The sequence below is a fragment of the Carassius auratus genome, chromosome 47 (genome assembly GCF_003368295.1).
Source record: "Carassius auratus strain Wakin chromosome 47, ASM336829v1, whole genome shotgun sequence".
Classification (NCBI taxonomy): domain Eukaryota; kingdom Metazoa; phylum Chordata; class Actinopteri; order Cypriniformes; family Cyprinidae; genus Carassius; species Carassius auratus.
In genome coordinates this window covers 6,710,456-6,724,434 of record NC_039289.1, presented here as the reverse complement: position 1 = coordinate 6,724,434, position 13,979 = coordinate 6,710,456, and the positions used below count along the sequence as shown (strand labels likewise).

Here is a 13,979-nt window from a genome sequence, read left to right as displayed (position 1 = left end):
GAAATGTGCAGCATTTGTCCAAGTAATAATAATAAGGACCCATTTAAATGTATTTGTCTTCAATCTCATTTTGTTAAAAATAAATAAAAATAAAGTAAATCGAATCATAACTTGAGTGAATCGTTACATCCCTAGTACTCCGTATCGGCTGCAAAAATTGGCAAGAACTTTTATTTTTTTATTTTTGTGTCTCTCTTCAGTTTGTTCCCCAGTGGACTGAGGCTGTAGTTTTGCCCTCTGTAATCCACTCTACGCTAAAAGTTACTTTAGCTGACTGTTAATCGTATTGTTATTCGCACTTTGAAGTGCGTCATGTTTTTTGACCGGTGACGCAAGCTCTTCCATCGAGACCATTTCCTCTCTACTGTGGATTTTTTTTTTTTTTTTTTTTTTCTGTCACAGCACAGACATCTAAAAACTGAAGTTAGGAGTTGTCTCATGGTTTCTGAATTAAGAAATTATGAATTGCACTTTAAACGACTTATTAAACTCCAGTGTTTCAGCGAGAGCATAATAAAACATGACCGAATAAAAGGAGTTACTGCTAATATAAATCAACAGCTTTTATTCTAACAGCGCTGAGTGATTGTAAGTGGGATATCTTATAGAGCCACCGTCTTGGATGGTTGAATCGCTCATGTAGGAGTGTGAAAAGTTGTGTGTGAGCCAGTGAAGCGTTGAGCTGAGGGAGCCCTCGGGCTGGCGGTGTGAGCCTCAGACACTGCTTGTTATTTATAGTCGGCCACCTGCAGACCACACACATGTGTGAGCAACCTTGGGTAAATGGAGCCAGAGCTCGGCGTACGTCAGTGGCATTTGTGCGTATGCGAGAGAGATGGCACGTCGTGTCCCACTGCTGGGATCCTCCAGTGCTTAAACACTGCCTCAGTCATGGCCACTCACTCCTGCTGCAGCTTTGTCTTTAATACCAGTTCACCGAAACCGAAAATGTATTAACATAATAATGCATTTAACCAATGGAACCTTATTAGAAAGTGTTACCTAATTTAATATCAAAATATTATTTTTATTCACTACTGCAGACAGGAACAAGTATACTGCATAGCAAACAAAAATTGTGTTCGACTTAAGCGGCGCTGGGCAGACCGATCAGTGAATGGGGACAGTGATGTCATACCCTGATCAGTCTGCGCAGCGCCGCTTTAAGTTGAAGCTTTTGTTCTGGGTGTTTGGGGAGTTCCATCATGATATCTATGTCATTAAACCCAACCAATCAGGTTGTGAATGTATCACTGTGCCTTTAGGTTCACGGTCACAAATGCCAGTGTGAACGCTAAGCGGACCAGGACCAAATGTATCGTTTTGTGTGAACGCATCTTAAGGCAGACAGAGTTGCCACTCACACAAAACGAGCAACGGGAAATTGCTGTAATTTATTGCCCATGATTTTCAGCTTTGCATGTGTGCATGACAGCTGCTGCTGCTGTTGCTTAGTTGATGCCTATAATTTGGCTCATGACACAGAGCCTGAGGCGTGTTTGTTCGCTGCATTCTCAGGTGTTTTTCTGAAACACAGGTGGCTGCAGTAACCGGAGGTTGGTCCGTATGGTTGCACATTAAGGAGATTATAGAAGCCCCCCGAGGGCCACAAACGTCAATTCTCTTGAAAGTGGTACAGTGCAACTGTAAAAGATTATGCATTTGCAGTTTGGTCACTGTAGAAATGAAGTGAAACATCTGAAGTGCCATCTACCATGATCTGGCACCAGTTGTAAAAGCTGTTTCTTTGGGAGATTTCTTGCACATTGAATTTGGATAAAGCGCTTAAGATCCAAAGGAATCACTTTATTTTAATTTATTTTCTAATTAATTTCAATCATTTTATTTGTTGAATTTATATTATTTCTTTTATTTATGAATTTATATTTTGAAGGGGTTTTGAACATTTTGTTTCTTTTTAAATGTAGTTAATTTTTATATTTTAGTTCTTTTTATTTATATTGTTATTTTAGTTTATTTATATACATATGTTGATTTTGTTAAGATTATGTATTTTTAGATTTTATGTATATTGTATAATTATTTTTATTTATTGGTGTATTTTATGTATTTTTATTTATTTTATTGAATGTAAAATACTTAAAGTAAAAAAAATATATATTATTGTGCAATGCATTTTTCCTAACCATCTGCTTTAAACAGGCAATCCTCTCTTGTCTGTCTCGATGCTTATATTGGCTGTTCTTCTGTTCCGTGTCAACAGAAAATCTCAATACCGCAGTCAGAGAATCCAAATGAGCTGCGAACGTTTACGTTCTACCTGTCCCATGTGGGAAAGGACAATCCCCAGGGCAGCTTCGACTGCATTCAGCAGTATATTACAAGGTAAGAAGGGAAAAAAACACATGATTTATTCAGACAATTTTGTGGCTGTTTCAAGGTAGTGTAACTATTTTTGATGTACAAGTATATTTGTATTTGGAAATGAAATGTTGATCTGATGTTTGAACGTTAAAAAACTGTCTGTGATTGCATCCATGGCATCATTACCGGCGCCATCTGTTCGTTTCTCTATTCCCCACTACTGTTCAGCTCTGTACTAACACCAGAACAGAGAGAATAAATTGAATTTGGCCAATTGCACAACCAAATGAGGAAGAAACGAGGAATCCTAAAGCAGACGTGCTGTTAATGTCTTCAAATGTTCACAATGAGACCGAAGGGTCAGCAGAAGTTCAGGTGGAACATGTCCTTGTAAACTCTGAGATTCTCTTCAACTCTCATGAAAGGACTATTACTAAAATATCAAAAAAGAAAGAAATGCAATTACTGCACTCTTTATTTTGAATTGGCCTTTTGTTCTAGATCTGTCTTAATGTTTCACTGGCTTTCTCATGTAATTAGTCCATCTTTTCTCTGTCTTCAGCCTGTTGGACCTCATAATTTGCTAATTTGTCATTTAGCTGACGCTTACACCTAATGAAAGTACATTTATTACAGGGACAGTGTGTGGTTAAGTGCTCACATTGGAGATCATTGTATGATGATAAAGACGTTGATCTTACAGCTAGGTCTTTAAAAACCTCTTTAGATTAGATAACTCCTCAGTATTGTGAGAGGCCCGTTTGGTTAATCAGGTCGACTAGTGAGTTTGTGTTTTTATTCATTTTTAATTAGAATTTACTGGATTTCTTTATAAATTATCTCTTTATATTGGATTATACGTGGATATGTAAGCTTCTGTTCAAAAGTTTGGGTTGGAAACTATATTTAAACTCTCTAATGCTCATTAATGCTGCAATTTAAAAAATAAATCTTAAATGTAGTAAAAACTGTAGTATTGTGAAATATTACACATGAAAATAACCATTTTCAGTTTAAATATAATTTCAAATGTAACTTATTCCTGTGATTCAAAGCTGATTTTTTGCTCATTCTAATATGATGATTTTTTTTGTGTTTTTCTACTTTCTCTTTTTATTTAGTTTTATTTCTTGTTGAAAACAGTTGTACCGCATAATATTTGTGTGGAAACCATGATTATTATTATTTTTTAATTATTATTCTTACTAACCTCCAAACTTTTGATAGTGTAAACTTATAAGATTTATAAGTATAACTTTTGAAAATATACACTGTTAATTTCCTTTATTGTATCTGTAACTTTTTAAATTACAGTTTTTATGCACATTTCATTATTATAATTGGAATTTAAAGTTAAAAAAAGAGGATGTAATATAGTTGACCTTACAAACTTAATATGCTGTTTAATAATTAATCTACAATAAATAAATAATAATAACCAGGTTAACACTCATAAACCACTAACACTTATAAATCTAATCAATATTTTTTGGATTTTCTTTATTTTACAAAAGCACAAATGCATCAGCAGGATCTTAATATATAACTGGTGAGAAGGTGGCGTAGTTGTTGGCATTAGGAGTGTCTGACAGCTTTGGTCTCTGTCCAGTGAAGGGAGCATACAGCTGGACTGCCTGGGAGGAATCCAAGACAAAATCACTGTATGCGCCACGGATGACTCCTACCAGAAAGCCAGGCAAAGCATGGCTCAGGCCGAGGAGGAAACCCGCAGCCGTGGAGCCATCGTCATCAAGCCTGGTGGGAGATATGTGGGTAGGTTTGATGCATCTCCAGCTGCCACATTTGAACGTATGGTACTGTTCCTTGAATGGAAGAGCCGCATTTTGGCCATCAGCTGGTCAAAATCCGATTGGTTTACACAGTGTGTATAGACTGACCGGTGGAAGGGACGCGGGGTGCGATTAGAGCCAGTTTGTCTCCACATGTCTGGAACTGCAGCATGTTACATAATTTATGAAGCTGTCTGTTCTGGTGCTCACTGATGAAACTGCTGAAAATATTAGCGTTCACCAAAGGTGTTTAATGACCAAAATCAATCCGCTAAATACATTCCCACTGATCCGCAGTGCTAAGTCACTGCACAGGCTGTGCAAAAACTGTGGCCCAAATAACAAATTTCCTCAAATCTTAATTAAATATTTAATTCAAATGTATTTTATGAGTAATTGTATACAATTTAGATAATTTATATACAATAATAATTTAATATAAAATATTTATACATTTTTATATAAATTGTATAAGTAATAATTTAATTTCTAATTGATAAGTTATATAATTTATATATTTGAAATATTTACTTTTTTTTTAATCATCTAAAACCAATGATCTTGGCCCAAACCCAAATTAACTTTTTTCAAACATATGACTTATGTAAGAATAATGAAACATTTAATGCAACATTAATTTATTAGCAAATTTGTCTAACTTCACAATATTAATAACTGATAAAGACGGTCTTGACTTGTAGTGTTTGAGTAGGGAATATTTATTAATTGTATTTTGTATCTGTAAGATAAAGTCCATGAAGGCAAGAAGTTTAAATTACTTTAATTACTTAAAAAAATAAGTTTAAAAAGAGCCACTGTTCTTTTAACATATTTACAATTATTTTTTATTATTATTATTTTTTTTTTCTCATTGGCTGTTCAGGTAAGCGTGTACAAATCCGGAAGCCGATAACTGGTGTGTCAGATGCGTCACGACGGCCCACACGGCCGGTCATCATCTCCAGCAGTCAGAAGAAGAGCCCGCCGCGACCACTGAGGGAACGACTGGTGCATTTACTGGCCCTAAAACCCTACCGCAAACCCGAACTACTGGTGCGGCTCACGAAGGACGGCCTGTCTCCTCAGGACAAGGAGACGCTGGACAGCCTCCTGCAACAGGTTCATAACCAGTGCTCATAATACTGCAAATATAGCCCAAATATACTAATGTAACCAAAAACCTCTTTCAGAGTTATGGTTTTGGTTTATGACTCATTTAGTGTTTTGACTCGCATCATGTTTTTGAACTTTACCTAGACATTGTGGCTCAACCTAGACACATTTGTCATTACATAGACAAACAAGCTTAGCCCTGCGTAAAGCCAGTGCATATAACACACAAGCTGTCAGCACACAATTGTAGTGTTTGATTTTCTGCTCTGGTGTTGAAATGCAGCACTTGTATGCTTATTTTTAGAAAGCCAAAGACTTAAGCCTCTTTTATTTTGTTGGGGGTTTTTTTCCTGGTGGGGTGTAGGTGGCTAACCTGAATAGTAAGGACAACACCTTCACATTGAAGGATTGTTTGTTTAAGGAAGTTCAGAAGGACTGGCCTGGTTATACTGAGGTGGACCAGCAGATTCTGAAGAGAATTCTTGTACGGTAAGCTTCACATTTACAGTGAACTTTATTTATTTAATGTATTTAATAGTGTTTTTTTTATAATCCTTTTAAAAATAATATAAATATTTATTTAGTATTTTTTATTTTATGATTTTATTTCATTGTGATTCCTACTAATGTATTTCACACTTGTATTAATTTGATTAAAGGGGTCATATGACATTGCTAAAAAGAACATTATTTAAATACAGGAACCAGAACTTTAGTCTTTGCAACTTTAGGGATCTCATCTATTAGGGCTGCACGATATTGGGAAAAATTGCGATATTTTGTTTTTCTGCGATAGTAATGCGATATGAAATCTAATCTAATTTTTTTCTTACAAACAAAAATGGGGTGAGCACACTTACATTCTCATTTTAAATGATTTAAACATCAGAGTATTATTTAAATTAGTAAATTATTTGTTTGTAACTTTAGGATATGGTTTGAATTGTTAACCTATTAACTACCATGAACTTACCACGAGCAATACTTTTGTTACTATATTTATTAATCTTTGTTTATCTTAGTTTATAAAAACACAGCTGTTCATTGTTTGGTAATGTTACTTCACAGTGCATTAACTATGTTAACAAATACTGTACAACTTTTGATTTCAACAATGAAGGCTGTAGCCTAAATGTTGAAATTAACAATGTTGTAGAAGTGCAGTTTAGTAATAGTACATGTTAAATATTTTAATAAATAGAACATTATTGTAAAGCGTTACAGATTTTTTTTAATACACCACAATACTACATCTCGTAGTAGAGTTCGTGAATCAGACGTGTACGGCACGCGTTGTGTAATTATCTCTGCAGTTTAGGATATCGCACAAGATCTGACAACACCGAAAACATTTCATCACTAGATTATTTTTTTTTCCGACACTGTCGTTTCAATTGATTTTGATTAACATGCGCGGAGGGAGAGGGAGCAAGACAGCGCTCATGTTGTTTGAAAACGGTGAAGGGGAGCATTTCTCACTCTCTCTCTGCTCATTCTTATATGCGCCCTGTTAAACTGACAGGACTTAAAAACACATGCAAATGATAAACTTTTACTCTATGATGGTTAAGCTGTGCAATTACTCCGCGAATCACATTCGTCAAGGGCCGGGGAGCAGCGGGCCCGTACGGTTAATGAATAACGGATCAACTACAACAGCCTTCATCGCACATCCTGCAATGTGACTATCGTGGATTCGTACATCGCGATATCGATGCTTAAACGACACATCGTGTAGCCCTATTAGCTATTTATGAACAGCTTGTAACACTCCAAAGAGAAAGGAAAACTTGAAATCGCATCATATGACCCCTTTACATTTATACCATTTGATGCTGCTATATTATGCACCAGTTGGTCACAATACATCCAAAAACCTTTATTTGCCAGGTATAGTAGTTGTACAGCTGCGTTCACCCTTGAGCTCTTCTGTGGCTCTACTACATGGAGAAGTCTGGGTTTCCATGAACTCTGGTGGAGGAAGACTGGACCCTGGAAGCTAAATTAAGAGAGTCTATGCTGTGTGCTAGACTTGAGAGAACATGGTGTTGTGATATCAGTTCAAAACAAAATGGAAATATTTGGCTGAATAAAACCCAACACTAAGGTGGAACACATTCCACACTCTTGCACTTTTAAACCCGGTGGCAATGATTATTAGCTGAGAGGCTTTCTTACATACGCAACCCACCCACCTTCTTACTCGCACCCACCCACTTTTCCCATGTGGTCACGGACACATGACTGTCACATAAGAGCCTTGGCTGTGTGCAGTCGGGAGGTTAGTGATGCAACCTTATTCCAGCACATGCTGATCCGTGTGTGGGTGGCATGGGTCCAAGGTCCGGCCGTGCATGGGCACACACCGTTCGATAGAGACCATAGCGACTCATGCCTCCTACTCTCAGGCATAGTCTCCTGTCTGTGTACCCTTGATGGAGGTGGGGCCTGCTATAGGGATACAATGGCCCATGTCATACTGCCCCCTGTTGACATACAAACCTCAAGCAGCATTATAACCTAGATGGCGTTAAGTGTATTAAAGTTGATAGTTTTTCTAAAAAGGAAAGTTCAGACTTCATTTTCTCACACACAGGTTGTTCTAAACCTGTTTAATTTGCTTTCTTCTGCTGAACACAAAAGATAACATTTTGAAGAATGTTGGTAACTAACTTAACAGTTGACTGTACCATTTGACTTCCATACTAGCATTTTTTTCTCCATTTTTTTTTCTATTAATTGTTTATACAAAAAAAAAAATACAGATTTGGAATGACTTGAAGGTGAGTAAATGATAACGGAACTATTTTTATTTTTAGCTGAACTATCCCTATAAATGTGCACTGAATGCATTTACCATATTTGACTATGGAAAAAAACACTGCCTGAAGTGATAAGAGTGCCCACCGTCTAACGTGTGACAAAACGGCGACAAACAACACAAAATTTATACCACTTGACAAATTTGTATTTGTGCGACATATTTTGATGTGTATGTATTGTTTTAAGTGGTATATCGATTTCCAAACCACTTCATCTGGTTTGGTCTTCATGAATACTAGTCAGAATAGTCAAATATGCTGCTGAGAGGTTATGGACAATATTTGTTACCAACATCTCTTTATTAGCAATCAAATGTCTCAGAAAGGTGTCTTTGGCAAGTTCAGATGGGACTAGTGAATCCGTTAGAATTTCCTTACTGAAGTGAATAGGATTGAAATGTATTCTACACTTGCAAACCAATTAATGGCCCTACATTTGGAGCACTTTTCTGGATTATTCAGGTTTTTTTGGGGAGTCTCACTGAAGCGGTTCCTTGGCTACTTTTGGAACTGACGATTCTCCATCTTTCATTCTCCACAGAAAACTGTGTAAGGCTCAGAGCAGTGTCCCTGTGCCTGTGGAGAGTCCGGTCAGCCCGCACAAAGAGCCAGCCAGCAGCTCGCCCTCTCAGGTCAGCCTTTTGCTCCCTCTTAGACCCATCAAAGATGGTTTGATGGATCTGCTTGGATGATGGGGAAATATTCAAGGGTTAATCCTTTCCTGCTCCCACACTTTATAATATTTTATCAAAAATCCTCCCCTGACTTTTCTTTTTGGCGCACATGATGAAACCCTCCCTCAATACTAACACGAGCATTGTTTTGCCAACAAATCAAGTCATTATAGTGCACACGATTCATTAGTGCATGCTAATCTGAAGTTTTACATAATCTTTGACCAAAATATAATGATACTTATGTTAAAATCTCTTTACCTGCCTCTAAAATGCTGGAATTAACTAACATTTTATTGTGGTTTAATATTTGACTGTTTAAACATCCTAATTTTATGAACCATCATTGATTGTATCTAACAGAAACGACCTGCAGCAGAGTTCATCGATCCCCTGGCCAATAAAAAACCCAGAATATCACTTCTAGCCAGTAAGTCTGCAGGGCTCGTCAATGGCAAACTGAGCTCATCCAATGGGAAGGACTCATCTAGTTCTCAGTCAGCAGAGACGTCGTCAAGCTCCCTCTTCCCTCCGTTGGAGATCCCCCGACCCTTCGACCCCCTTTCGGACGTCAGCAACGACTCCAATGGCCGAGACTGTGAAAGTCAGGAGGCAGCGGTGGCAGAGAGACTGAGTCAGCCCCCTTTGTTTGCCCCTCACTCCACAACGCAAGAGGTAGGCCTGGGCACAACATCCCTGGCCCACAGCAGCCTGGACGGGTCTCTGACCCAGAGCGCTCAACCCTCCCTGCATGGCAAGTCAAAGAAGAAGTCCAAAAAACACAAGGACAAAGACAAGTCCAAGGAGAAAGACAGGGATCGAGAACGTGACTTGAAGAAGGAGAGGAGAGTTGAAGACCGTGGTTTGGATGAGAAGAAACTGTGTGACGTCACAACGAGCGATAGGAGCCCAGGTGCGAATTGATTTCTCTGAAACATTTGTGATGTCAAGGGTTATTAGTAGTGAACGGATCAACTTTTGTTCAACGACGGACACATTTGGTTTAAGTCATTAGCTTAGTGATCATTCAGACAACCCACTTGTCGAATAGTCCAACAACCAGCCTAGTCATTGGTGAGGATGGTTACTCAAATAGCAGTTCAGACAGCCCACCTCAACAATTAGTTGTCAAAAACCAACACCATTAGTGGGTTGTCTGAGAAGGATGAATCAACTTGTTAGTTAGCTGAGTAATTGTTCAATGACTAGATTAGTTGTTGGACTGATACTTGAATAGTTGTTTATACAGCCCACAACAACTACCAATTTAGCAGTCTGACAGCTAGACTAGACTGGTAGTAAGTCAGTAAGTTGAATAGTCGTTCAGACAGCCAACCTATTGAGTTAGTGAGGTTGAATAGTTGAATAGGTATTTGGACAATCCTCTAACTATTTGACTAGTAGCTGACACGCTTGGTTTGTGAGATCATTTGGCTGAATAGTCATTTAGGCAGCCAAGCATTTGGACTTCCCTCCAACTAATTGACTAGTTGTCCAACTGTTGACCGACTCTACTTTTAGACACTACTTTATTACTTCAGCAGCTGACCTGGTAGCCAGTGTGGTCACTTGATTCAAACAACCCACCAACTAGTGAATTTTGAACTAGTATCTTTTGAAAATGTGTCGTTTTGGAAACACCCATTCAGCTTAGGTTTCTAGCAGGTGTATATCTCTGTGGACTGATGTCATAGCACACTATCGTTTATCCGTCAGTCTGCAGGATAAAATTCTGTCCTTGAATTCACCTTATGTTTTCTTTTCAGGTCTGAACGGAACGTGCCACAGCTCCAGTATTCCTGCGTCTTCATCAGAGATGGCAGACTATTTATTGTAAGCACCTCTTTGTAGATTATACATTGCCAAGTCTTCTGCTCTTACCTTTTGCGTCAGATTTATAAAAAAATTTTAAAAAAAAGTGTTCTATAACTGAAAGAAAATAACATTAAACTTTTATGACGTTTATAAAACTTTTTTTTTGCTTGGTTTCCTCAACAGAAAGTACACTGTCATAAGCTCACAAGAGCAGCGTCAGAGTTACAAAAACGACTTCAACGCAGAGTACAGCGAGTACCGGGGCCTACACGCACGGATAGAGAGCATCACCCGACAGTTCACTATACTCGACTCCGAGCTCAAACAACTCCAGCAAGGCACAGACAAGTATAAGGTATCTTTGCTGAAAAGCTCACACCGAAAATACAGTACATCCATTCACACATTTGATAACAAACTCCTGATTTCTTTATTAATATGCTGTCTGTGACTGCCTGGTCCCCAGTAGTTGCGTCTTCCTCCGGAAAATGAGAAATTAAAGCGTGTAGTTGACTCATCCAGGGTCCTAGCCTTGTTTTTATTGTTTTGATAAATTGGAAAATGTTACTATGATAGAGGTAAGAGAAGAAAAACAACCTAGTCTTGGAGCGTAATGAAATAAACCACATAATCAGCCGACTGATTAGAGGCAATAAAGTTAAATAACTGGAGCGGAATGTCATGAGGATCAATTATTGCTTCTACACGCAGTCATAATCAGGCTCAGTAATGAGGATGAGAGTTTGGGGTCAGCTGACAGAATGGCTACTTATATTATAGCTGTAAAACTGTGTTGCCAGATCTGGCTAGAAAAAATAAGGAACATGGTCTAATAAACCATATAAGAGGGAGGAACATTGGAGGAAATGAATGCCGTGTGCATAAATATTGTTCAATGGGAGCTATGGAGATCTTGGAAAAAATTCTGGCTTAACTGAACCAGCAGAAATCAAAATATTTACTTTTTCTATTCTATAATTTGAGGAGTTAAAAATATCAGACTACTCCACATGTCTTATATCTCCTTACACATTTAAAACGACTGTGTTCGAGCAGGAACTTCATTGTAGTGATCTGTTTGTTCTTTTCACAGACAATCCACAATCAGATACTTGGAGAGTATCGCAAAATCAAAAAGGTAAGCTGACAGTTTCTTACACTTTTTTTCTTTTTCTTTTTGCTACTTAATATCCAAAATGCTTTAAGTTCAGAATACTGATTGCAACTTTTTTTTTTTTTTCTCCCAGACTAATCCAAACTATAGCCAAGAGAAGAACCGCTGTGAATACCTACACAACAAACTGGCACATATAAAAAAACTGATAGCAGAATATGATCACCAGCAACTGCAAAACTGGCACTAATAACAAGATTGTTTTCTGCTTAATCTTTCTGTCTCTATTGAGAGAGAGAGAGAGAGACAATCTCTGGCAAGTTGTTCTAATGTAAAATGCCATGAAACAAGCACGGTCAAGTGCTCTAGTAAGAATAAGGCATACCCATGATTTTCATTATTTTTATGGAACTAGGGACATGGGTGTACTCAGCCATACTCGCCTAATGCATTATGGGATTGGTTGCCAGCTCCCTTCTCAAAGGTCTCTGAGTGTGAAAGGAAAAACTGTTCTTTGGAGATCTTTCTGCACAGGGATAACCAACACCCATTCCCAGAATGAGTTTAAGGTTTAGAAAAAAGTTTAATGTATTTTCCTTTTTTTCTGTATGTACTCAAATGGAAGGTCCCAATGCTAAACTATATTTTCTTTTCTATTTATTTTCGTCTTCCATAGAGATCATTAGTCCGGTTATGATTTCACACTCCTCCGATCGAGTGCTAAAGCTCTCGTCCCGTCCCTTTTGGTCGGTCTTTCTTTAATCAGTCAGTATTTAATGCAAAAGCGGTCTTGGATTTCAAGAGATCCCTATTGCAGTACGACACCCTCCTCCCCCCCCCCCTCCCCAAGTGCTGTAGTGTCTGAAATGGCACTATTTGGCTCATTTTGTGCAATGCGCTAGACCAGGAAGGAGATAACCACCGTCTTGTTTAGAGGCTTTGACAGCATCAGTATTAATACGGTAGAGCTCCATACAGATGAACTTGCCATTCCAGAGGTGAGGGAGCACTTCGGCACTGGCACATTTTTACAATATTTCATGCTTTTAACTTAAAAATATTACTTTATCACAACCTAAATCATGAATCAGGTGTGGTTGTACAAAAACGCGACAAATCTTGTAAAATTGTGCCTCAAATGAGCTGTTAGTCGTCCCTCAGGTATCTACAGTAATCCAGTATTGCTAGTTATGAGTGTGACGGTAACATTTGTGGCCAAACTTTTGTGGTATTCTTCCAGAAAAGTGATTGTATCCTTTTAACGAAGCCTTGAGGTATTTCCAAGGGGCTGGTTGGTGAAGACGATGCAACAAAAATGGTAGAAATGCCACCTTGGCTCACTGTCTGAACCCTTTAGCAATTCAATGCTTGCTTGAATACTGAGTATTTGTAAGGGTTTGGCCATATCTGACAGTATTTTCGTTAGGAGATGACTGTTGAATTCCATTAAGAATTCATCTCCTTGTGGAGGATCCTTTACAAACCTCCGACGTGCTCCTCGCGTTAACTTGGCGTCTGCCTTCATTGGACGCTCAACTACGAGTTGCTCATCTGTCTGGTCCTGTTGAAGCATCAGTTGTACTTCTGATATCTGAACTCTTATGTTTAATATTAAAATTCAGCACTTTGCTCAACCTCTTGTTACTCTTACCTGGGTTCTGTTGCAAGGAGACACTTGCCTTGTCTGTCTGTGTATGCATGCTTTTCTGACTGTTGAAAACACAAAAAAGGGTAAAGGCCAGTGTTTACAGTGGCTTTACACTGCTGTTTAATGCTCAGAAGCTAAATATTTATCAAATTGCCCTGTATTTACCTGGCTAGAATTGGTTCAGTGTTGCAATTTTAGGAGCGGAATTGCAAGTATTTAAATAAAGTGAATTTGATTCGTGAATCAACTGAGAATAATACATTTACCAGGTAAACCACAGACCTTTAGCTCAAGGTTTTTTTTTTTTTTTTTTTTTTCCAAGACACAATTTGCTTTATGGTCTTTTGCGTCTCCTGAAGAAAGAGTCTGAAAATGATGCACAAATCCAACGGCGAATATAAATAACATTTGGTTAGATTTTGAAACTGCTATGATACTTTGAAACATGAGACACGTCTGGAGGAAATGTGCCAAATGACCTGTTGCATAGGTTTGCATCAAATGAAATATGTTGCTGTTTTAGCAAAGAAGAATAAAGGGATCGGGAGGAGCTTTGGGAGGAAGGCTCGAGATGTCCGTGCTAAAACCCAAAGCGTGCTTTTTGAAGAATCAAGGGACTGGGACTGAAATTGATCTTGGTATTTCAATAAAACTCTTGGAAAACTTGTTTTATTCCAA

General features: G+C 38.1%; 1 protein-coding gene across 1 annotated transcript in view; it reads left to right on the top strand.

The window, feature by feature from the left end:
• LOC113064940 (RNA polymerase II elongation factor ELL-like) overlaps nucleotides 1–13,979 on the top strand; it is a 32,606-nt gene extending 18,627 nt beyond the window's left edge. The window contains exons 3-12 of the mRNA XM_026235959.1: nucleotides 2,225–2,346; nucleotides 3,935–4,098; nucleotides 4,999–5,234; nucleotides 5,593–5,717; nucleotides 8,592–8,682; nucleotides 9,088–9,637; nucleotides 10,491–10,557; nucleotides 10,723–10,894; nucleotides 11,633–11,677; nucleotides 11,787–13,979. Coding sequence (XP_026091744.1) covers nucleotides 2,225–2,346; nucleotides 3,935–4,098; nucleotides 4,999–5,234; nucleotides 5,593–5,717; nucleotides 8,592–8,682; nucleotides 9,088–9,637; nucleotides 10,491–10,557; nucleotides 10,723–10,894; nucleotides 11,633–11,677; nucleotides 11,787–11,903 — 1,689 coding nt within the window. The 3' untranslated portion in view covers nucleotides 11,904–13,979. The remainder of the gene's footprint in view (nucleotides 1–2,224; nucleotides 2,347–3,934; nucleotides 4,099–4,998; nucleotides 5,235–5,592; nucleotides 5,718–8,591; nucleotides 8,683–9,087; nucleotides 9,638–10,490; nucleotides 10,558–10,722; nucleotides 10,895–11,632; nucleotides 11,678–11,786) is intronic.